The sequence below is a fragment of the Passer montanus genome, unplaced genomic scaffold, assembly GCF_014805655.1.
Source record: "Passer montanus isolate IOZ18808 unplaced genomic scaffold, ASM1480565v1 scaffold2, whole genome shotgun sequence".
NCBI classification, from domain to species: Eukaryota; Metazoa; Chordata; class Aves; order Passeriformes; family Passeridae; genus Passer; species Passer montanus.
The window spans coordinates 20655458-20681237 of record NW_024366591.1 but is presented as its reverse complement, the minus strand read 5'-3'; the positions used below and the strand labels follow the sequence as shown (position 1 = coordinate 20681237).

The window sequence follows — 25780 nt, the reverse complement described above, 5'->3', positions numbered from 1 at the left end:
TTGGTTTACTTCCCTATGGGCTTAGAGAACAAATCTAATGCTAGTTGATAATTGGTTTTTTTTGTATATTTTTAGCATCTATTCTGGCATGTATCCCAACTGAAACAAAATAATCCCAAAACTTCTTATGAAGTTGTATATTATTCACAGTCATCTGAAAATCAGATCTTTTTCATTTAAATTCTTAACTCAGTATTTGGATATGCCATTTTAAGCACAAGCTTTGCAAACTATCAGTTTCCATTAACCATCAGGGTGTCTTCACTCAGTATTTTTTAAAATGTCTTTAATGAAAAACAAAACCAAACTGAAGCATAACAGAGAAGGTTCAACCTTAAAATTATGCCACATCCAAATCTTAATATTGAAATAGTCCTAAATTTAGGGGATTTTAGATATTTATTATGAAAAATAAATATAGCTAGTTCTGGGTTTGGGTTTGTTTAGGGGTTTTATAGTAAAAGTGCAAGGAAGCCCTCATCCACCTCTTCAGAGAACAGAGGTTTCCATTCACAGCAGAATGTTTATGGATATCCATTATCTGAAATATATTTAAGAGGAAAATAGTTAAAAAATTTGGTTCTACAGAAATTATAACACAAATACAAAATAATATATTTTATCAATGTCCATTCATTCTCCATTATTTTTAGGTCTATGTCATTAAATGTCTTGGCTATTTTCTCTTGTAGCTTTGTTGTTATTGCTATGTGTTATATATAACAGCAGTACCTACAATTCCATCAGGGAACTAACACTGCATTGTATTAAACGTGTCCAAGCAATTAGCTCAAAGCCTGTTTGTGTTCCAGGGAACTCATATTTCAGAATGGGGTGTGGAAAGGAAAAAATTTACAGTTACACTGTCAGGCCCAGATAGTTCCCCAAACCAGCCAGGGAACAATGGTGAATACAAAACCATGCTCATACCCTAAATTAATGTCCTAAAGAATTGGTTCATTGGTTCATTAAAAACCTCTTGATGCATTTCTTTCTTAGTGAAAATTCCTACCTGTATGCACGTGCTTTGGATGTTGATGGAATGTCTTCAACATAGAAAATCCTTAAAGGAAAGAGAAAGGAATTTTCATCTCTCTATCTCTGGACTTTTGGAGTTCAAAAAGTTTCAGAGAAGGAGGTGATTTGGTATTGTTCTGAGTCAATCTGCTATGGCTGAGGAAATGACGAGAAGGAAACTACTTCCCTGTCTCGGGAACCATGTGGTGTTCCAAGATAAGGCAAGCACTTGCTAATTCGAGTCCAGAAGCAGGAAATGTGATACATCCATTTCCTTTCAGGCAAACAACACAGTTCCGTGGCAGCACAAAAGCTTTGCTTCTAGTGCAAAAATCTCAAAATTCAGAAAACTATTGCTCCTGTGTGGACGTACCATTCTGTATTTGCTATTTGGATGTTATGGATAGGAACAGTACTTTTACTCCAATCACATGGCCACCAAAGTTTTGGGGTAAGGATATTTTTTTTTCCAGAATATTCCTAATGTAGATGCAGATATTTGTTGTTAATTGCCTTAAAAAAATACCTCTATATTCTTTCAAGACTCATGTTGGATGCAAAGAGTAATGAATAGATTTTGTATTTCCTGCAGTGATAAGACTGTTTTTCTGATGTTTCTTTGACAAAGTTTTATCATGTTTTTAAATGAATGAAGACAGCAGAAGCTGCCAGGGCAAAATTGATTGTTTAAAAAAGTTCATTATCGCAGTCGGTTGAGAAGGTGTCCATTGACTTCAGTCAATAGTCAGACCAGGTAGACATTCTCAACTGCTTAATGGATGTACCTACACAGTAGACATGATCTGTTTCATCTCTTGATGAAAATGGGATAGCAAAGGCTAAATGTGTTTCAACATTCGGAATAAACTCTTGATCCTCTAGAATGAAATGTTATTTGTAATTTGTTGTGCTGCCTTATGAGATTTTCCTTATTTTTCCTCAGTGTGTATTTTGATTATTATCTATTATGGCTATTTTCTTTTACCCAAATCTGGGAATAGTTCATAAACTGAAATGTACAGTGTGAAGTGAAAATGTATATTATATTGAAATTAATGCAGGGTAATTGATTTAATCTTAAAGAATTCTGTGCAATTGCTGTGGAAAATCTTTCCCTCCAAAGATTCCTTCTGTTGCTTGCTATGTTTAATATTAACATTTATTCACAATTAGCTTAGAATTAATTACATATCTGGTTTTGTCTATTGTATTATTGCTATTGAGCAATGACCCCTCCAGGAATCTGAACACTATTTGAAACTAAAAAATAATATGCATCAGAATAATACAACTTCAGTTGCACAGAGGTGCCACTGGAAAAGAGTGGAAAAAAACCCCACATGAGTGGATGGAAAGAAGTCTTTTTTTTTTCTTGTCATAAGGAACAAGAATCTGTTGAATGCCATCTAGGCTTCCTGCAGTGACACATATATTTTCCTACTGAGGCACCATGAGAGAATCACTTAATTTTTGCGTCTTTAGTGTAGAGTACTGATACTCTTAAAGTACTGATATTTATCTTTGATATATACAGATTAACTGAGGAAAAAATAGAGTTATTACTGTTTCAGAGTCTTTTGTCTGGAGGTTGTCTGCTGGCGAGTGGATGGAAAGAAGTATTTTTTTTTCTTGTCATAAGGAACCAGAATCTGTTGAATGCCATCTAGGCTTCCTGCAGTGACACATATATTTTCCTACTGAGGCACCATGAGAGAATCACTTAATTTTTGCGTCTTTAGTGTAGAGTACTGATACTCTTAAAGTACTGATATTTATCTTTGATATATACAGATTAACTGAGGAAAAAATAGAGTTATTACTGTTTCAGAGTCTTTTGTCTGGAGGTTGTCTGCTGGGCTCTGAAGAACAGCAATAATTTTTTTTACAGTGAAGATGGATGTAATTCTAAAATGGCTGTTTCAGAATAAAAACTTGCTGCATTTGACAACATAGAGCAGGACACACCTTAGCAGTCTTATTGCTGAAAGACCCAGCACCTCCTTTCATCCTCATTGCTCACCTGGCTGATCTGACACTGTACCCAGCCCTGATCATATCCCATTTTCTTAGGCTCTGACAGAAGATGAATCTCAGAAAACAGATTTTTGTGAAGAGCTTTCATGGTTCTTGAAAGGAATTATGCCTCTAAGATTTTTCTTACTTTTCTGATAGATTTTAAAGGAGTGAATATAATTTTCTCTTTGTTCTCTATAGGCATATCATGTATGGTAGACTAGGAAGGGTGGCTGTATAGTATATGTTAGAAGATGATGACTGACATAAGCTCACTGTGTGGAAACATCACTTAAAACAATAGAAGTGTGTTTCCTGACATCCTGGAGATACATGACTTGAGGTAAATAAAAAAATACCAAAAACCCAAACAAACTTCCACATAATAGATATAAATAAAATTTAGTTCTTTATTAAATAAGAATGCAGTGCTTGGAACTGCTTTTTTAAGACATGGCTTAAAGGCTGTTTTCTAAGCCATCCACCTGTAGTACTGGGAATGTTATTACATTACCATGATACATTCCTTCTCCCTGCATGTGTGACTTCTCAGCATCTTCCATGGACTCAGCCAAAGTGTAAACTTCAGCATATGCACAAAGGTTTGCTGAGAGAAACTAAGTTTGCAAGGAAAAAATCAGTACTGCAAAAACAGTCAAAGCAACTGTTCATAATGATATTTAATCTCTTACAATTTTATAAATAATCTATTTTCTAACAACTGGTTCCCTATGCTGGAAAATATACAGCCATCCTGTTTTCTGTAGTTGTCCAGTTTCCAATGATAACTTCACAAAATAGCTTCTTAAAAGTGACTCTAAGAATTTTAGAACAATGAACAAACTACGCTGTCCTCTGCTTACTTATGTGTGAGAACATATAAATCATTTTACAGTTGCTCCAGGCCAGTGCAAGTGTGCATTAAGCAAGCTGTGTAGAGAAAAACAAGATACAAACACCTCAATATAAGTCATTCTTTGTGAGTTGTCTAAGTAATCTAAACACTTTTTCTCAGGCAAAGATCTTAAAAAATTATAATGTTTAAAAAATCAGTACACATTTTTTTGCAAGCTCTGTTTACAATCAGTGACAGACTGGAGAGTAAATAACTGTGATACTTAGCTATGGACCTTGCAGGAATTCTTCTTTGATTCAGATGCCACCATCATCAATCTGCAGTATTTTTGGAATGCTAAATTATGTAGTGGAGGAAAACAAAGGATGCAAAAATTGTTTTGCTGGCCTAAAATCACTTCTGCTGCGAAAAGAAAGATATTAAACTCTTCTTCTGTTTTAAATTGATGAGTTTATGATAGAAGTCCTGGCCCTGTCAGCAAATGTCCTCTATGCAATGTGTCATAAGCAAAAAATTTAGATCCCGACTCTCGCTTGGCTAGAGCTTTTTCCTACTACAGATGTTTTGCAAAGTCTTTGTAGATATCCATGTCTGTTTCAGATAAGCTGTCTGAGCTACTGCCAGGATGCAGGAGCTCATTTCTATCAGGTGCCAGCTTCTGTGAAGCTGTGTAGCTGCTGCCCAGCTTCCTTTGCAGTGGGAATCCATGGTCTGGTACTTTGGAAGAGGTAAGAAGAGAAGCACTTAAAGGCAGTCCCTGCTGAACTTCAGCACTGCTGATATCACAGTGTAACTGTAGACAGAGAGTCTGGATTTTATTTTTTATTACTAGTTTCAAAAGGAGGCTTAATAGTAGCTGAGTGAGAAATTCAAGGTTTGATTCCCATTCATCAACAAATAATCTCACTTTTTACTGTTTTAATACAGACTTTATTGAGTTCATTTTGATTTATAAGAGTGGAAGCAAAGATGCTTCCACTTAAACCAGGAGTGCATTTCTTGTAATTCCTAAAAGCATTTTCAGTTGCACACAAGTAAATACAATAAATGTCTTCAAGACAATCCTATTTCTTCAGTATAGATAGCAATATAATTTCAGATCAGGAAATTTAATTTAAATAGTACATTTGATCAGTGTGACAGGAGCAGAGAGAAAGTGCAAGCAGATTTTAATCAACATTAACTTAGATCCCTAGACTAGCCTTCAGTCTAGTTTTACTCAAGTGTCTATTTTAAAATGAAACATTAAAATTTAATAACTTAAAAACATTAAGGACAATTTTTCTTTTCTTGAATCAGAATCCAGGGTGTTACTTGTCTGGTGTATGGAAATAATACCATAGATCAGCTGGCTTCCAGCATTTTGGGATTGCAAACTGCTTGGCACATGCTATAGGCATTGTTGCTTGGCTTCATAAGCTACAAATTCACCCATGTTTTTAAATATATCAAGTTTTGCCTAGTCTCTCCCTCAACCCACTGGTCTTCTCATTAAAATGTGTCTGTTTGTTTGGAAGAAGTCAGACCATGTGCTCTACTTTAAGAAATGGCATTAGGGATGTGCATATTCGAATGCCTTATGCTGTGTTTATCATGTCACTGGTGTAGCAATAATCGTGGTTAAGGGCTGTGCATCACTCTCTTTGTGCACTGGAGTAATCCTTGTGAAGGGCAGCACAGACACAATCAGAAACAGCTGCTGGGCATTGCAAAGTCCAGCCTAGACAGCCATGGGATATTATTCCTCTTCTGGGATCCTTCATGAGTGGCACTCATGGCAGAGTCAAAACACAACAAAAAGCAGTGTTTCTTGACTTCCACTTGGATGTCTGTGTCAGCCCATTTCCAGCATAGCCACTGGCTGGTCTGCCCTCATTCCCTTTGTTTCCCTAGTTCACATACTGTGTACACTTTCCATTCACACCTTAGCAGCAGCAAAAAGGCTCTGGGACCTGCCCCAGCTGTCCTGCTGGAGATGTGGACACAGGAAGATTGCAGTTTGGAGCCAGCTGTGGAGCACTTGACAGCAGATGTGGCAGTGGGATCTTCTTACAGACCACTGCTGTTCCTAGTCTGATGACTGAAAAGACCAGCATCTCTGAACCAGAGTCACCCAGAGGGCCTTTATCCTGGCATTGCTAACAGGGCAGAGGATTTCAACCAGCTGACGATGCAACTCCCTTCCTGGCAGAAAGGAGGAAGTAAAGTTGTGACATAGAAACACTTACAGATGATTTACAACACTGAAGACTTTTTCTTTGTAGAGAAAACCTTCAGGGTTCAAGTGGAAAAAGAGGGAGGAAAACACAACAGAATTAGAGCTTTGGATTCAGGTGATCTATCAGCTTCAAGGATTTATTCCTGAATTGTTATTATTCTTCTCTTCAATTCTCTTTTCTCCCTTTTCAAAATCATCCCAGTGTATGCATTCCTCCTGATATTTTAATTCATTACAATGAGCCAAAATAGTTCAAGGTGATTGCAGACACTGCATCACCTGGAGTTTTTCCTTGCAGTTTGTCTCTTTAGTTTTGTCAGTTCTCTGTGATTTGGAAAAAATGCAGTAATTTTAAAAGTGTAATCTTTGGCAGCATATCACATAAAGGAATTTATAGCACAAGGAATAATTTTTTTCCCAGGAGATAATCTTCGGCAGAGTCTTTGGGCTAGATCACTAATGCCTACAAAGGTTTGGAAGTGGGATGTGAAAAAATGAGCTTCTTCCTTTTGAAATTATTGGAGTCAGATGACTTCAGGTTCCTGTGTTGGAAGCAGCCCCAATAGGAGAACAGAGACAGGGAGAGGCAAAATGTTTTCTTTCAACCTCATCATGCAGCTCTGTTGTAGTGTTTTATGGAATAATTCCTCACAGTGTTTATCCAAAATAGTAGGACTCTACAAAATAATGGGTATTCTTAGAAAACAGAGACCTAAAGTAATGATAGAGCCTTACAACTGGGGACAAAAAATGAAAATTGAATTCCAGTGACAACTGATATTCTGATTTTTAATTTCATTGACCTCATTGCCTTTTAGTATTTAGTTAAAATGTTATACAAACTCCAGTTGTGATTACCCAATAAGAATAAAAATTAAAAGCAAGTCAAATTCATTAATACATGGTGAATGAGAGGGAAAGGAGCAGAACGATCAAAGCAAATGCTATCAGAGGAAGGAATTAATCATATTGATCTGAAGAGATATTCCTTCAGACATTTATGAAGGAATATATCTGAGTTCTTTGGTCAGGAGCCTGTACTAAAACCTTTCCTGTATCAGAGCCAGCCATATATATATGTAAAAATGCAGTCTGCACACTGAATCTGCAGCTCCCTGTCTGGCGTACACTGCCAATATCTACAGCAACCACTCTCCTGCTCAGATTTCCCAGAGTGCTTTATCAAACACCTCTTTAGCAAGTCTGCTTAACACTTGATTCTCAGAGTTTGAATTCTGTCTCATCAGAGTTACTGATCCACAGCTCAGGACTTATTGGCAGCTTGGGATTTTACCTTGTGGTCTGTGATATTAAGGGGCTCAAACCATTGAGAAGACATTGAGTAGTGTCGATAATGATGGAGTTGATATGAGGGTAAATTGTGTGTGAACAAACCTTTCTTCCGACTCCTCACCAATCTTTTACAACCAAATATGTAGCTCATACTTCCAGATTTGCTATTATGAATTTCCTAGAATCATAGTTCTTTATTGCTTGCCTAACTTTCCATCTTCTTAAGATTTTTCTCCTTTACTCATTCAAGATGGATCTTTTAAAAAAGGCAAAATTTTAGATGAATCAAACTACCTTTCTGTATTTTTATGTCTTCTAATAACAAATAGCAGTTTATCTTGCATTCCTATTTCAAAGCCAAGTGTAACTACTGATGGTAGAATAAGACCTTGTTTTGGAGAGTGTATACTCCAAATGCTTTCCTCATTGTTTTATTCTAGATTCAGTCAGTGGCGTGTGAATTTGGACAACCCCATGGAGAAGTAGTCTAACATAAAATAGTCAATAATATGGAGGGATGCATTTCCTAGTTTAGTCAGAAAACTGTGAGAATTCACTCCAAGAAATGTCCAGGAAAACTGGCTGAAAAATACAGCCTTGTTTCTTAGCCCAGAAGATACTGGTCAGATGGACTAATTAGAGCATAATTTCCTCAAAGTATGTGCAAAATGTGTGAATGGTGTGAGTGCATACTACAAGATACAGTGCAGACAAAAGTAGGGAATGCCTGTACACCTTTGTGTCTGTCTTGTGTGGACCGACCATGTCCTTGGGGCTGCAGATTTCCAATTCTGTCAAATAAGACACCTGCAAGCATACCTGGCTTAGTGGATGTGTAGCTGTGTTGAGTAAAGGCAAGGGTGACATAAAGCCTTCTCACACTCCTCCTATGAGAAATTTTTATCAACTTCAAAATGCATTCAGACTTCTGAGCCAGGGTCTTAACATGGAGTAAAATACCTTTATTCTTCCCAAATTCACTGAGAAATTGAATTGTCTTATTTTCCTACAGACAACTTGAACTTAGAACAAGCTGGATTCCCTTAAAGATATTTTTGGAAACAGGCATAATGGAAGACGCATTTTTTGTTGGGTTTCTCGTAGAGAAGATAGATAGCATCAGAATGTTTCAGGTCCCTATTTGAAAATCAGAGATAATTTCCCTCTGCTTCTTCATGAGAGTGTTCTCAAGAGAAAAATGATTAGGTAAAATATGACACATCATCAGATAGAAAGACATCTCTGGCTTTGCAAAGGTTTCCTGTAAACACACTGATTATTTCAAGTAGATTTAGCTGAGAAGCAGGTGTACAACACACATAAAATATGATGCATTTAAACAACACTATGAAAGACAGTGAGATCTTTATTTTCATTTTTAATCCTTGAAATGCTTCCCTTCTTATTACGAGATTTAAATCTAGAGTACCTACATGTTCTCCTTCCTGGTCCTCCTTGAAATGCTACTGATGCCTCAAATTTAATAGTGAAGTCATGTTTCCACATTACTTCACCAAATATTTACCTTAAATTAGTAACCTTGTTCATACAGATGAAGAACAATTGCAGTGTCCCTGTACACTGAATTTGAAGAAATCAGGACTATGAAAATCTCATGCATCTCAGCGGAGTTTTTAGGATAGGGCCAGTTTTGCTTTTGTTATAAATGCCACCACACACTGGGACATTAGACAGACCCTGAGAACACAGACAAAACCAAATAATGTCAACACCAGTAAAACTCAGCTTCACCTATATAAGAACTGAGACAGCCTTTTTTTTCCCCTCTTGGAAAGGGCTGTAGGATTGTGCATCCTCACAGGCCCAGGAGCATCAAAGTAACTTTTGCTGCATGGCTTCCAGAGCTACAGATATTTCAGTTGCTTCTTTTCCACTTCAGGTGAGATACTGATCTGCGTGACAATCCTGTGATAGAGGTACAGGAAATATCACATAGGTAAATCACTTATCAAGTGATCAAGTAGTCTGATAAATAATTTAAGTATGCCAAGTAATTTGAACTAAAAACATGGTAGCCAGAAGACTTCTAGGGCAAGTGAGACTCATACACACTACCTTTCCTCTGCTTGAATCTGTTAAGATCTCTACAAGGAAGACTTTATTGTCCTATCTACCGGGTCAATTTCACCAGAAGATCTTCCTCTTTCCACTTCCCCTGAGCTGACTTGGGATGTGTCACAAGGCAGCAGCGGAGGAGCCTGGGCCAGTGACTCAAAGAGAACACAACAGCCATATAAATAGTGGTGATACTGAGAGCAATGGAAACAAGGGTGTGGAAGATAAAAGACAGCATGTGATGGTGAGGCATTAGCAATGGCAGCAACTGCATTTAAACACCAGCTCTGCAGTGCCAGCATGAGAGAAGTAAATCTTTTGTAATACTCAAGGTCCCTGGCTCCTAATCTGAAGTCCTCCAGAATATTCTCATATGAAAAACGAAATAAATCCATGCTCTGTTATGCAATTAAAAATGAAGGCATTGCTCCTCTTCCCCTTCTCCGCTTCAAGATATCCCATGTTTCTGCTCCACCTCAGCTGTGCTTGGGAAGAGTTGATCTGTATCCAACTTTTCAGTTAGACCTCTTATGCACATGGTGGTACTGTTTGTTGGAGTGGCTGTGTCCTTTTGCCTCAAAAATCATATACTGTCTTCTGAAGGGCAAGAATTATAAAAAAATCTGAAAATTAATATCACTATGTGTATTTTTCTATCAGATAAAACATTTGATTAATAAATTAAAGCTTTCCCTTCTATTACTGAATCAAAGGGGACCATAAGAATAGTCAGATATTGAGAAAGCCTGACTGAGAGAGGCTTAGACTGAAAAAGTTAATATGTAAATGCATTCCAAGATCTTATGTGCAAGTCTGTCAGAGAGATAAAAGTAGATACTAATGAGGAACTTATTTTTTTCTTTGTCCTTATTCTGGCAAGCCCAAAGAAAAGAGCATTATTATTGTAGTTGGATGAAAGCAACAAAATATGTCACAAACAGAAGAGACCAGTCTTATTCTTGCATTCTGTCTTTTTGGAGTATGATTTCTTCCTGGTATATAAATTATTCTTTTAAAGTCAGTCTGTCATCCTCAGGCTGCGTTTTGTGGCACCCTAATTACTGCTTTTCTGCTTTACCCACCCCAATATACAGCCATTGATTTATCAGATGTTTTGCCATCTTTAGCAGGAAGGACACAAACCTGAGGTAGTACAAAGAAACGGAAAAGTTTTTTCAGAGTATTATTCAAATAATAATCAAGCACACAGCATGCACACATTTTAGCAATTACACCTACATTATTCATTATTGATTAGTTATATGGTGCTACTTGTTGTTACATGGTCTGCCAGAGGCATCATTCTTTGTCCACCAAATGCAGAAATCTGATCTATAGGAAACAAAGCCTACTTCCTCCTTCAAGCACTACACCAGGGAATGTTTTGGAATGTGAAAGTAACCAAATATAACCAAATATAACCAAACATAACCAAAGCAACTTAGGGCTCTGTTTTCTCCCCAGGACAAACGCCCTGAAGCTGCATGGTCACTTGCTGGAGCCTAAGAGTGTTCATACTCACAATTTCTGGTCAACACACTGTGGGTGCCATGGTTCTGCCTCAGTTCTTCTTGCACAACTTATTGAAGGAAAATGCTCTGTATTTATACACAATTTCCCATTTTACTGTTGTAATTTATTTTAAACAGGAGTAAAATGAGTTTATAATATTTGTTAAAGTCTTTGTGAGCAAAATAACTGGTTGTGTGTGGTACCACCTCCCTTATACAGAAGATTAATCTGAAGCATGGAGGGAGAATGAAATGATGAAATGTCCAAAATCAAAAAAGAAGAGCACAAGGCAAAATCAAGGCTCAAGACTGAATCTTTTTCTTACTAAGATTATTTTAATTTAATAGCCATATCCTTTTGTCTGGAAAAAAAAAATAAAAGAAAATTTTAAAATAGTCAGAAAATACTATCAACATCTATCAACAATGTAATTTTCCCCTGGTTTTCGAAGAGGAAGTTTCACTTATACAAAAATGTACTTATTCTGATTTTGAAACATATTATACTTCTTGTACTGAAGTTTGCACCAAGCAATCTGAAAATATTCTTCTAACACAATTTATTCCCTTCTACTTGAAGAGGCAGGAAATACATTAATTTGATTTTCACATATTGAAAATGAGACAATCGTATTTTAAGATTTATCTGTTAAATGACCACAACTGAAATTCCATCAATGATACAAATATATACAGCATTGTTGTGAAATAACATCTGGGAAATTTTCAGCAAAATAAATGGAGGAGAAAAACATAGTTTGTTTAATATAATATATAAACTTCTTTGGGCTTTGACAAATGCTTGCTGAAGGAAAGAGCCAAGGCAGTTTCTGTTTCTCAACAGAGGCCTCTGCCTTGCTTCTCTGGCATCATATTTGCAGAAGAAAATTAATTCTCTGTTTTGGACATTTACATTCACAATCCAGCATCAACAACAATCCAGCATCCACAACACACACTTATGACATGTTTCACCATTTGAGTGACATCTGTTAATTTAAAACCTTTTGCTTTTAAAAATTGTGTTACACCAATACCATCTCTCTGTTATCTAGGGTAATGGAAGATGAATCAACCAAGCACACACACGTGGCTTCTGTGGGAAGTGCATAAGTTATGCAGGCACAATATAAACAAAGAAGGAAGCCATTGATGGCCCTGTTAATTGAAAAGTATGGGAATCTCTGGGCAAGCAGGACCTGGGCCAGCCTGGTGCAAATACAACCTCCCAGACACCACTGGCTCATGTGAGACAAGCACAACATCCCACTTCACACTGAGTCTCCAGCCTGGATCATTTGTCCTGGGTCAAGAAGAATTGACTAATACTGATCAGTGAACCATTCATGCTGTAAGAAATTACATCAGCATTTCTTAGCTTGTGGTTGTACAGATTGTTTATGACTGCTACTTAATTGGATCTCCTAGCCCACATATAGATATAGACATATAGATATATAATATAGATATTCATAGAAACACTTGGTACACTCTCCCAAACAGATTGATGTTCACCCAGGAAGTACTGGGACAAAGAAAGATTGGTTTTTGAACCTCAGGTAAGTAACTGAAGAGTACAGTACTACCACACATAAGCATACCTCTGTGTCCTCAAAATGCTCACTATTACACCTGTTTCCAGAGGAAGACGATGCAGCAGGAGATTTTTTTTATTACTGGATGTAGTTCAGGTATTACTGTAGTGAAAAAGAAAATACCGATCACTATGCCTGCTCCTTGAATACTTGTTTATTGGATACTTTAGAAAAGTATTCAGCAAAGTTCACAAATGACTCTTCCTTCCATGCTTTGGTTTTGTACATCTTTTTAAATTTTCACCTGAAGAAGGTCCTTATTTTAGCAATCTCAAAAAATAATGAGATTGTAAATAGAGCAGTAAGCAGTATTTTCAATGACGCCTATTTTTGAACAAGTAATGCAGAAGTTAGCTGTCAGCAGAGCACACTGTGGAAGTATTCCAAAAGCAGTATGTTATGAGTGAGAAAGGACTCCTTTGGAGAAACTTCAGAGTTTTGAGCCTCAGTAGATTTCCTTCAGCTTCTGCCAAGACACAGTGCTGCACTAGTTTCATTAATTTTATCTATGTTAATCACAAAATCATAGAATGGTTTGGATTGGAAGGGAATTTAAAGATAATCTAGTTCCAACTTCTCTGCCATAGGAAGGGTTACCTTCCAATACCTTGGTAAATACATGATGTGCCTTCAAAAGGGAAAGTAAGAGCTATGGAACTGTAAAGAGGAGATTGCTCCTCTCCTGGGAAACAGGGAAACAGATGAGCAGGTTGTGGGGGGAGAGGGAGAGAGATTGTGCTGCCAAAAGCAAGGAGCAGAAACAAGGTCTTGCCTCTCAGGTGACAGAAGGGGCTGGAGCCTCAGAGGCACATGTGCAGAGCTTTCAGCACTACTGCAAGCACTGCCTTGGATAGGATGCACTGAGAAGGCTGGAATGCCACTTTTCTTTTCTAGTATAGCTAGTGCTTCAGGGCACTCAGAGTGTGCTTTCTCACTCTGAATCTTTTAAAATATTCTTCTCTATATTCTTATAAGACTTGTGCTTCCAGTATATTTTCTGGCTATTGTGGGTTCTTAAAGTAAGAACAAGCTCTACCTGAAGCTGTATCTGGGTCAGGCACTGACAATAGAATTACTGTGGTGGGAATTAACATGTTTTCTTTGTATTCCTCACCCCACATTCTTCCCAATAACCCCTTCAGATCCTTGTGCTATGTTCCTCCTCTGGATGTCTTCTGTTTTCTCAAGTCTAGGCTACATATTTCAGATTTCATCCTTAATTTTAAGAGTTTTAGAAAATACTGATTGATTTTAAGGTCTGTTCATATATGAGATTACTTATTCTCAGGTGTAAATTATTTCAATCAATTAAGTAATAAGTATAATGTCATATAGTGCTGTGTCAGATTGTGATTTAGTGCTTGATTTAGGTTTATGCAGAGGCCATACAGCTTAGCTGTGCTTTTGTGAGCTGGGTAAGAATGTCTGTCCAGAGGATTGCTTGCTACATATGTGGAAATGATCCAATTCTATTACTGCTTTTGTTATGCATTAGGAATCACAATGAAACCTTATAGTAACAAAGTATGCCTGGAGGAATCTTTGCTTTGTTTTACATAGTTGTGCCAAAGGCATTAAATTAAACATGCTGACATCTCTATCTTAGATGTTTCCTTCTGATTTTTGCAATTACTCTTTATTTGTCATTCCAGTAAAAATCAACTGCCAGTAATATCAAGGGAACATCATTAATTCTGAGTTGGTTTGTGGGATATTGAGTTGGCATATTCCACTCCTCTGGCTTTTTATCACAATGAATCATATTAGTAATCAAAGCAAATGTACCCTGGTCCATGAAGATCATTCTGGATATCACTGTGGATGTCAAGAAAGATGAATTTAAGAATAGACTTAGCCTTATGCTCCTTCATGATCACAGATATTTGCATCAAGGTACAAAACTGTGCAAGCTTTACATCTTTAAACTTCTGAACACTTTTGCTGTGACTTGGTTTACTTCACTTTAAAAGCCGCTGCAAAATATTAGTCCTAAGTGTTTATGGTGATGAAATTCAGATTTTTTCTGGTTTTTGAGGTACTAAGAACGTCTCTGTAATCTTCCAATGCTATCGTTTCTCGATAGCTTTTTCTGGCTCCCTGTTTTGCTAGAATGAAGGTGGTTTCTGCGTAGTTTCAAATTCCAGCATCAGTTTCCAGCAGAGGGCAATCTTGTTCCTAGATAGGTTCCTCATTTGTGAAGTTAACCCTCTCATGAATAACCAGCCCCTCTGCATTTCAAAAGGAGTATTAATCCAAAAGCACGGACTACCTTTTTTTATTTTTTTTTTCAACTTGTCATTTAATTAATAATTTTTCTGGTGCTCCTGGAGGCCATTTGCTTACTGATCGAAGAACATCTTAGAAACTGCACAAAGTTATGTCAGTGTGGACCTTGAGCTGTCATTTGTTCTACCTTCTGTTTTCAAGACAGGATTAACAGGATTGACTGATGTTGCTTTTTAAAATCTTTAGTGGGGGTGGATGCACTGCATGCCTGGATTATCTATGCTAGTTCTTACCTGTTCTCATAGTCAGAAACAGATTTTTAATTTCCTTTGCTTTATTTTAAACCCAGCACTTCTTATTTTATCTGCTGTGGACATAAAAAAACATGTTATTAGGTGAAGTGGGAGAATTACTCTCTGTTGCTGTAGAAAAGAATTTTGCAGTAGCACAGGTTGAATAAACCATCCCTTTAGCAAGTTTGTGTCTGAATGCAGAGCTCTGATATTTCTGGCAGCAACTCTCTCTCACTTATTAGTTCTTATGTCCTGCACAGTCTGCTTTGTTTCAGCTTATTTTTCCCTACAGATTCTGTTTTCTGGACAGCACAACTACCTGAACCAATTTGTGCTGCAGCCTGTCACTCAGTCATCTTAGAAGAGTCATGTGTGAAGTTTCTTGAAGTTTTGCCATGACTAAGATCACAGCTGGTTGATATTACGCAGCAACTGATTCATCCACCCAGCTGAATCATGGACTGCCTACAAATGATTAATGAGAGGCTGTTTTGGTAACACAATTAGTGGCAATTGGGAAGATAGTAATATCAACACTTGTCAGATATAAAGAAATTGCTTTTTTGAGCTCAGCATGACAACAGTAGCACGGGAGTTGGCTGCTGATACTAGCCCCAGCTTTGAAATGATTTCTTGGAACTGGTAGAACCAACATGAAATTTCTAGTATTGCTAATCACCTCAAGCCTTGTGTGGTGGGAAGAAGTGGTGGCTCTTTGGGCCCCAGGTGTACTTCATTTCCAAACTCACTGCCTGGGATACATCAGGATGAGTAGCTGCAGCCTGTCCAGCTTAGAGATGTTCATTTGGTATTGTTGAGGAATTTGTTCAGTGCAGGTAGCTCGGGGTCCAGCTGCAGGGCCAGCTGCAGGTTGTGTTCAGGGGGTCAGGAGGTTGAGCCCAAGGCAAGAGCCTGTGACCTGCTGACCCTTTGCTTATAAAAGGGCCCAGGGACCTGTGGACCTGCCATGGGAGCGGACACTTGGACTTTTGGAGACCGAAGGAGCCAAGCACCCCAGATTTTCCCACCCCTACACTGTGAGGGGATAAAAGCCTAGAGATTCCTTTGTTCTGCGTCCCTTCTTAGAGGCTCAAGTTGTTGTTTTGTTATTTTGTTATTGCACCATGATTAAATGATTTTTAGCGTCTAGAGTTCTGAGACTGTGCTATCTCAGAACAGGGATGTCAGGGGTGGAACTGGTGAGGAAACCTAGTCTGACTGTGTGGGCTGGGGTGTGTAGCTGTGAAAGGGCTTCTGTCCCAGCTCTGTTACTGCCAGAGTGGCTCCTGGCTGGTCAGATAGGGAGGTGTTCTTAACTGGAGCTGTTAGGAAGTTGCTGTGAGTTTGTTCAAGCTCTGATGAACCCTGGCTGCTCCAGTCTGGTTTTGCACAGAAGAGACTGCATTATGATCCTCTGCTAATGACAGCTGAACCTCGCTTGAAACCTGAGACTCCTCAAAAATAGTGTCTGAACCATTGTAACTACCAGGCTCATAGATTTGTAATATGTAGAATGCAATTCATGCTTTAGTACACTAGCTGGTGCTCTAAACTAAGCTGTGCAATGGATGTATAAATATGAATTCCCGTACTGGTTTGCATGTGTTTTATACCTGCTTTGGTCAGCGAGCTTTCATTTTGGGAAAAGATCATCTCGGTAAAAAAAAGGCTGAGCTGATTTTTTCATGATTGAAATCAAACCCTCTACTAGTTACCAAGACTTTTCAGCTTTGGGTCAAGGCAAGCTGAAGTTGGTGCAAATGTGTGTGCTTGTAGGGAGAGGAATGCTTACCAACTTAAACAAGTTTTGAGTAACTGGCATATAATATCACATAAAGGAGAGATAGCTAGCAAAAATGCAAGAAGGAAGGAAATAGAATGAAAATAAATTTAAAATTCTAGATTTTTATTTTAAAGTATAAAAATAACTCTCTTCCACTATATGTCACAGTGATATGCACTGATACTTCTTGTTGCTAGTACAGCTGAAATCAATAAGCTTGTGTGTTTTACCTCTGAGCTTGCTGGAGTCCCCATGGAATAAAAGCTGCATGTCAGATGCACAATGTCTCATGCTAGTTTGGGGCAGGTGGAAAAAAAGAAAAATAGGAACATTACTCTCAGACATTTAAGTAAATTAACAGAGTCTTGCTCTAATGTAGTATAAGTAAAATGTCTCTATAGAATGTTCAGTTTAAATGCTGAAAAATTACATTCATGGGTGACAAGCTACCTTACCACTTCTAATAACTTTAAAATAAAACTTCTGTTGTGATCTAGGAATGACACTCCACATTTTAGTGACCCCACACCCCCCACCAAGGCTCTTCCAAACCAGACTCCATTAGCTCACTCTCCAAAGCCTTCTCCTTCCAATTTCCTCCCCAGGGGTGGAGCTGAGAATTGGATGTATAGAATGGTGAAAAGTGAGATTAGAACAATTTACTAGAAACAGCAATGACACAGGAAAACAAACAGTAACACCAGCAATAGTAACAACAAAAGTATACAAAAAGTGGTGATTTGCATGTAAAAAAACCAAAACCTTGGTGCAACATGGCATGAGCTGCAGACAATGAACCAACAGGTTCCCTACCCTGCCATGGGTAGAGAACCTGTTTTTTGTCCCACCTGAAGCCACACCCTTCTTCCTGGAAGTGAGTTCCTTATTTCCACCCTATGAGATGGCAGGGAATAGCACCCTGGAGTGCCCATACAGCTCCAAGCTTTGCTCCCTCATGGCTGTTGTGAAAAAATTAGTTCTGTGCTGGCCAAAACCAAGACAACTGCCTAATTATTACTCTTTGAATAAAACAAAAACAACGCGATAACAATAACAACAACAACAAAAATTAACAGCTCTAAAACATAATGATTGCAATTATTGGAAGGTCATCCACTAGAAACCAAATCAGGTGTGTAGGTATCATCTCAGCCTGTGGTGTTTTCTGACTTCTTGTGCTTAGCAATAAAATGAGCATGACAGATACTTGGAAAGGTGAGTGGTTCTTTATTAGCTAATATTGGCAAAGATGCAGTTCAAATTCATTGTGTGTCCACAGCTTGACCAAAAGAGTCTCTTCGATTTCTCTTTCCCTTGCATTCAGTACTTTCTCCTGTCTTCCTCCACCTCACCCTGGTTCATGCTCTGATATGCTCTCATTGAGGGTGCTGCTTGCATGATTTTGAAAGGTACTACTCTCCCATCATGGCTAGCTGCAAAGTTTTCCAAAGTATGTATTTGTGAGCATGGAGGAAGGAAGATCCTGTGCCCACCTTAATTTTACACCTTGGGGAACTTACCATAAGGCTATAGGAAATATACAAGTCACAAGGATTTCCTGAGGTCAAGGAACAAAGTCCTATTGTAGCTCATTGCAGCCAGAGCTGAGGGCAAGAGAGAGATTCCTCAGGAAAATGAATCCCAACACAAGTGTGTTTTGAATTCAAAGGGATGGCTGATGTGGTCGATAAAATGAAAGAAAATGAAACTCACAGAAGTAAAAGGTTGTCCTCGTATGTCTGCAAGCATCCTGCAAGCTTACATAATAGAAGCAGGATGCTCTATCACAAAAAGCAAATCTATTTTATTAAGATTTTGGGTATTTCAGAGACTGATGCATGTAGGTAGGGATGATATTGCTATTTTTCAGTGAGGTAAACCCAAAGGGAGGAAGAAGAGAACACTTCTGACAAGACTTGCTGATTGCTATGAGCCCACCTTTGGTTGACCCTGCTTCAGATGTCCAGGACAGATGGGAAAAAAATTTGCAGGCCCCAGTACTAGAAAAAACATCTTAACAGCCAGTTTATCATCACATGTTACTAATGTAATGATCAAATTGTGTCTAAATTTCTCCAGTGTGGATTCTGGCACTTGCCAGAGGTTATCAATTTGATAGGATATATGCTATCACTTAATATATGTAGTTCATGGAAAGTTATGAAATTTTTAAAGAAAGCTTCAATGACCAAGAAAATGATCATGGCAATAATCCCCTGTACAAGCCTGTAGCACCACATTTCTGTAACACCGTGTGCAGAAACTAGAGAGGAGGAAACAGAGAGACTTCAAAGCAAATTGCCTGATCTGGATAGACATTGGGCTGACAAATGTGCTGACTTGGTGTTCAGATCTGAGGGTAACATTAAGAAGTTATGGGTGTTACTGTGGGTTCTGAAATGCCAACCTTTTTTGTATGGTCTTGTTGGAAGTCTCACAGATAGAAAAGTAAAGTGGCTAATATATCCAATTGCTTTTTTACCTTAGCCTTTCATTTGTGGCTTTGTACCTCAAAGTCTGTCCTGCACTGTTATAAAAGTCTTTGTTCTTCACCTCAGCTGGTGTTTCAGATGAGAGTGGGGAATTGACTGAGGTGAGCCATCAAATCTTTTCCCTTATGGCATAATCACATGAAGCAGGCAGTGTGAGCATACACATCAAAACATATTTAGGGGACTGGGCCCTGGGTAGCTGTTGTTATTAGCAGCATCCCTAACTTATCCCCAGATCTTTCTTTTTACTGTTTTCCTTAAAAGCAGAGGACAGAATGACAGGCACAGCTCTCAGGAAACCACAAGTTATTACAATGGCCCCTTGGGAGACACTTTGTATCAGTGTCATTCTGACTCCCCCGAAGGCTAGTTCTGCTCTGGCACTGCCCAGATTAAGGAAGAGAAAAACGATTTGGTGGAGGCCAGCTGTTCCACTCAAAATCCCAGGTGCAGCAAGTCCCACTCTGCCTTTGATCTTTTTCTCTGTTTGATAATATTTTCTCCAGTGTACCTCAGGGCTATGATTGTTGGACATTCTAAAAAGGAAATCAATGGCCATAGATTTACAATTCTACAATATAAAGTTTTAGAACAGAATTACATTTCTGTGAAATTCATCCTCTGCAGGGAATGAGCAAAGAACAAGTTTTGCCCAATAGTGACCCACAGTTCCAACTGAAGTCAGTGACATTTTGGGGAAAGAAAAAAATGAAATGTCTGTAACCAATGGCTCTAGTGATATTTATGTTATAAGAACCAAGGGGGTTAAATGTAGGTCCAAACAGAAAAGAGAGCATATGGAGTCCTAGCAACTGAAATAGTGTAAACCCAGCTGTGCTTCATCAGGGAATAATTTGACCCTCGATTTTTCCATCATATATGGAGATAGAGAAATAAAAGAACTAAACAAGTTAAAGAAAATGACGCCATTGTCCAAAGGGATAATTGTCTGTGCTGTACCTCCAGCACAGGGAACAGCACGTGGGAAGCACTGAAGAGCTGCACTCAATACTTTAGTCAATTCCCTTATCTCCTTTTAACAGTGTGAAACTCTGGTTAGATTGTGCAGGTGGTGAAAATCATGACTCAAGGGATACAGGGACAAATCCTCACCATGGTGCATGGCAACCCCAGAGCCAGGTACACTTGTGCTGCTTGCTGTGCTTCTGCTTACGCTGGAGGCTGCTGGGCCCTGTGGAGATCCCCTTTGCCAGCTGAGAGCCCAAAGAGTTGCAGGGATATCTGGTGGCAGCACAGAGCCCTGTGCCTGGGGGATTCCTCAGCAGCCTCAAATATAACCCAACTAGTATTTGAGCTGAAGTGCAGAAGAAATGAGCACAAGAAAGGATTATTTCTTGCTCCATTTTCCCATAGCCATGCAGGGACAGCAGTAGTGCGTGGGAAGTGCTGTCTTCAGGACTCCCCCTGGGATTTATTCAACTGGATGTCACCAAGTCCTGGCTCTCCCTTTCCACCTTTGGGAGTATGAGTAGGAACTTGCAGTAACAGAATGTATTCAATCTATTGAAATGGCATAATAAGCTATTCCTGACCAAAAGGGGCACAGTAAGTCCTGCTGTGCCTGTAAAGATGTTTTATAAAGGGCAGAATCACACTGAGCTTGTGAGAAGAAGGCTGCTTAAAAGTGATCTGATCTGAAGCCAAGAGTTGCAGTGCAGGATGATGCCTGTGGGTTCATGCAAAGAGCAGGCCGAGCAGTCACCCTTTGTCTTTAGTGTGTCCAGTCAAAAGTTTTTGAGTTGTAGAAATGAGAGCTTAAAGAAAATTTGTCTTTTATGGTCAAGTCTGATCTGTCTTGGAATTATAGGACACCAAAGTGTTCCTGAGAGGGAGCAGTCCCCTGAAACAATATCCAATGCATTATCCTTGCCAGTCTTTATTTGAAAAGGATAATGTTATAAGCCTACCTGAAAGCAGAGGTTAAGGCCAGGAACAGTAGGATTGTGAGCCTTCCAAGTATGAATCACATCACGAGCAATTTTTCCCTGAAGGGAAAAAAGTAAGAAGGTAGATAAGGAAGAAAACAATGACTGCTTCTTAAAGTGCAATTAACTAATAAACATGTACATTTCTTCTACTGGAAGCAAAGATAATGTTTCTTTCCCCTTTCCTGAAGTGTCTTGTCCTAAGTTAAGGGCTGACTTAAAATAATTTGTTCCAGGATGCCAGTACTGAGCCTCTGTCTGCAAGCCAGTCCTGCCTGGCACCTCTCCTCCCTCTTCATGGTGTGCTGGCTGCTCTCCATAGCCATCACTCAGCCTGCTCACTCTCCTTGCATCTTGAGCACCTGTTTGGCCACGTCCCACAATTCAGATGCACTGTCATTATTATAGGGTTTGGGAATGACTGTACAGCACCATAAATTCAGGGGAAACTCTTTAGCAGCTGCTAGAAAATTCTAAGCCTAGTCTCAGCTTGCATTTTCTGGCCTCTAATGTCTGCATCCCAGTCCTGGAGTTAATACCTTCTGTCTGGCACAGTGTTATTGGGCCTGCTCCTCAGTATGTTCTAGGAGTTACTCACCTTCCTCTACCTAATGAATACATTTTGCTTTTTCACAAAAATGCTTCACAAATATGAAAGAACAGTACAGACAGAACAAACATGTTTCAAGGTGTCCCATGGATATTTTTTTGCTTATTCCCTCTTTGCTCCACCAGTTGTCAACATAGTGTTCCTTCTTGTTTTAGATCCAAGCCCCTCTTGAATTTTGAGAGGATCTATAAAGGTTTTGCATTTATTTCAGGCCTTATCCAGGATTACAAGTATATCTCTGGACTTTTTACAACAGCAATAATGCTGGTGCTCAGTTGCAAACTGAGTAAAGTTTTTCTGAAGTAACTGTCCTCTTCTTGGAAATATACAAAGAAAAATCACATCTCTCCCTCCTGTGAGACCATGTGTGAGAGAAAACAATCCTAGCCATCAGTTTTGTTTTTCTGTTTGTTTTTATCTTAGATCTTGTAGGCCTTGAAAACATTTCTAAAAGAGTTAGAAATTTACTTTTCTTAATGGCAGATTAACCCATCTTTAAATTGGTCATTGGGGATGGGAAATATTCAAGAGACTTAGTATTACGAATGGTTATCTCTGACCATAATGATTTAGGATGTAGTCATTTACATTACTTACTGTGAGGATTTAAACTACCTATTACTCAGCAGTAAAAGGTTGGGAAGTGTTCTCATGTTGTAATAAATACTGAGTTTACTCCACTAAGAACATGGCAGAGGGTACATCGCTGTTTTAACAGGTGAGTTTGCAAACACGTACACACAAAATGTAAAGGTCTGTAACCAGGATAAGTCTGCACAAATACACACCTTCTATTGCCCAGAGAAGGAAACACTTGGCAGTTTTATAACACTTGGAGCTGGTGAGTGGCTGATTCTGGGAAAGGCTAAAGATTTTCCTTGCCTTGGTACAGAAACTGATATTAAATATACGTTACTGGATGTTGTTGAATTATGCAAATTAAAGAAGCGACCAAAAAAAACCCGCAACATAACAACCCCCAAAAATAAAACACCAAAAACACAAGAAAAAACAAAAACAAAACACCAAAATACTGTGTAGTAAGAGCACCCTCAACTGTTGTGTTTGTGTTTTGAAGTTCATGTCTTACAAAGACCTAAGGGCTGTTTCAACTTTTAAGGAGGCTGTCATTTTAAATTAATTTTCTTGCAGGAATATCCTTCAGAGTTACTTCATTAACTTTGAGATTAATTTTTGTTGTATTTCAGAGCATCTAACAATAGCCTTCACAGTGTCCATGGTGATTGGACTGGTGATTGGAGGGATCATCTGGGCATTTTTCACCTGCTTGTCCCGTCGCAGAGCTAGTGCCCACATCTCCCAGGGGAGCCCCTCATCCTTCAGCCGTCGGTCCAGACCTTCCTCCCATGGCCACACTGCCGGCAGGACTGGATTTTACCGCAACAGCAGCTGTGAACGTCGCAGCAACCTCAGCCTGGCCAGCCTCACCTTCCAGCGGCAAGCCTCCTTGGAGCAGGCCAACTCCTTCCCCAGGAAGTCAAGCTTCCGTGCATCCACCTTCCACCCTTTTCTGCAGTGTCCTCCCCTGCCCGTGGAGACGAACAGTCAGCTGATCACCCTCACTCCCACAAACACCACCACGACCCTTGTGGGAAGCACCACCAACAGCTTGAGTCGGCCTGAATTCCACTGGTCTAACAACAACCTGCGCATCTGCCACTCCACGCAAACCCCACCTCCCGCCTATGAAACCATCATAAAAGCTTTCCCAGAATCCTGAGCTTCGTCCTCGCTGCAAACACACATGTGCATCTTAGGAGGAACATCAATTATCTCAACAATTTTCTGTGCATGATGAAGATCTCCGAGAAGTCTCTATCTGCAATTGCAGAGGGGACATGCTTTGCCAAGAGGAGTGAAGTGATTTCATGGAGCCCAACATTCCCACTGTCTGAGAGATCACTTGTCTTGCACTGCTGGCTTTTATTTACTGCTCTGCTGTATGCTTGCATATTTATAGTGTTGTATCTTTAATTGCAGCCATTGTCTCTTTATTTTAGAGGGAAAAATGCTGCCACATATAAACAAAATCATTTCTTGAAGAAACAGATAATACTAGAGATTACTGATATACACAGCACATCAATGCAAATGTCACTCTTCCTTTTTTTCAAAGACATTTTGATTTCACATGTTTTTATTACCTTTTCAGAGAATACTCCTGTTACCCACCTTCTTGCTGTAACCCCAGAAGAGCTTCAGTCTGAGGAAGCTAAGATGCAGATCTCATAGAGGATGCAGTCCTGGCTGCTGTAGCCATTCTGTTCTGTTGATTTCAAAGATCTGATCTGAGAAGACTCCATATTAGGGACGCTTGTTTCAAATTGCCCACAGTGTGGGGAAAAAAAGAGTGAAGTATATATAACTTCATGAACACAGTTTTGAACAACATATTAAATGCATGATAACAATTATAAATCATTTTCTGTCAGCAGCCAGCAGAACAGGTAGTCATGTTTTAATACCCAGTGAGGCTGTATGGACAGAACTCCGCATGTTTCATTTTTCTAGCTCTGGCTATCCAGATAAGCAGTATGAATGACAACTATTTTTTAATTAAGTTTCCTGATTTCCTATGGGATTAGTCATTTCCTTATTTCAAATGGTTTTTCTCAAATTGTACCAATGTTTAATTCTTTCTTTTATTCACTGAAATCTTGTCTTTCACTAAAACAAGATTTCAGACATCTGTGGCTGAATACAGGAATTGTATAATGAATTGGGATATGAAGATAAAGATGAAGTATTTAGTTGAGGCTTACATGTATTCTTGACTTTTATATGTGTGTCATGCCAAGCTAACCCCTGGCTTAGTAGAGACTAATTGCACTGATATGACAAATGTTCAGGATTTGGAAATAAGAGGACAAATGGGACCAAATTAAGTCTTATTGTATCAGTTTCCTGTTAAATTTTTCATGTTCAAATTAAGGGCAAAGAATTTCCACAAGTAGAGGAGCTGTCTACACTCCACACTTGCAAATATGCCTGTTGTTTCTAAAAGGCTTGGGCAATACCAGCCTCAGGACTCCTGATTCTGAGGGGGCTTCTGTAGGGACAACAAGTTCTTGTCTCTCTTCTGGGAGAGACAAAGATTCAGCAGTTTTGAGAATGGGCAAAATGCTTAACATCTCCCAGATTTTCCAGGCTTTTGGAGACTGGCAGCATGCATCCCTTTGCTGACGTCAACATCCCTTGGGAAAGACTGGCATTGATCTCCGATCCACAGTGTTCCAGTCCAATATCCACCCATTCACAAATACTGCTAAAAACATTCAGCTTACAAGCAATACTTACTGTAAACAACAAGTATTCCTTATTGTAAAGGCAAATTATTTTGCATACTATTTACTGACTGGATTTAATTGTTTTATTTTTAGTGTGCAGCACATCTGGAGAGATGTATGTCATTGCTAGAAGAACAACAATTTACAGAGTTTACAGAGCATTTCATTGCAGACACTATGGGGTTCTAGCTTGCTGATAAAATTTTAGCACTGCATTTGGCTGATCACAGGCTACAGACTTAAAATAGCAGTCCTCTGAAGAAAGAAAGAAAGAAAGTTATGCTTTTTCATTCTTTTTTTTCTTTTTTTTTTTTTTTTTTTTTTACACCCAGAGCTTGCTGACTTAAAATAGCAGTCCTCTGAAGAAAGAAAGAAAGAAAGTTATGCTTTTTTTTTTTTTTTTTTTTTTTCATTTAGAGTTTTTCTGAGTCTGGTGAATTTCATTGCATGCAAAAATATGTTCAAAGTGTCCTTCCTATAGAATAGGTGATGCAGCCTATTCTAACCTGCCTACAAAAAGTAGAATTCAAGCCTGCTCCCTTT

At 38.8% G+C, this 25780-nt stretch overlaps 1 protein-coding gene across 1 annotated transcript; it reads left to right on the top strand.

The window, feature by feature from the left end:
- The first annotated feature begins 1312 nt into the window (after positions 1 to 1312).
- On the top strand, positions 1313 to 25537 carry MYCT1 (MYC target 1). Its single transcript, XM_039707535.1, has 2 exons — positions 1313 to 1468; positions 23138 to 25537. Exons 1-2 carry the CDS (start codon positions 1417 to 1419, stop codon positions 23668 to 23670), a joined length of 585 nt encoding a protein of 194 aa, XP_039563469.1. The 5' UTR covers positions 1313 to 1416; the 3' UTR covers positions 23671 to 25537.
- Positions 25538 to 25780: the final 243 nt, after the last annotated feature.

Excerpts from the sequence above, each read along its gene's own strand:
- MYCT1 (XM_039707535.1), top strand. The coding sequence starts at position 1,417 with ATGGATAGGAACAGTACTTTTACTCCAATCACATGGCCACCAAAGTTT. Across the intron at positions 1,469-23,137 it reads ATGGCCACCAAAGTTTTGGG|AGCATCTAACAATAGCCTTC; the intron begins GTAAGGATATTT and ends GTTGTATTTCAG.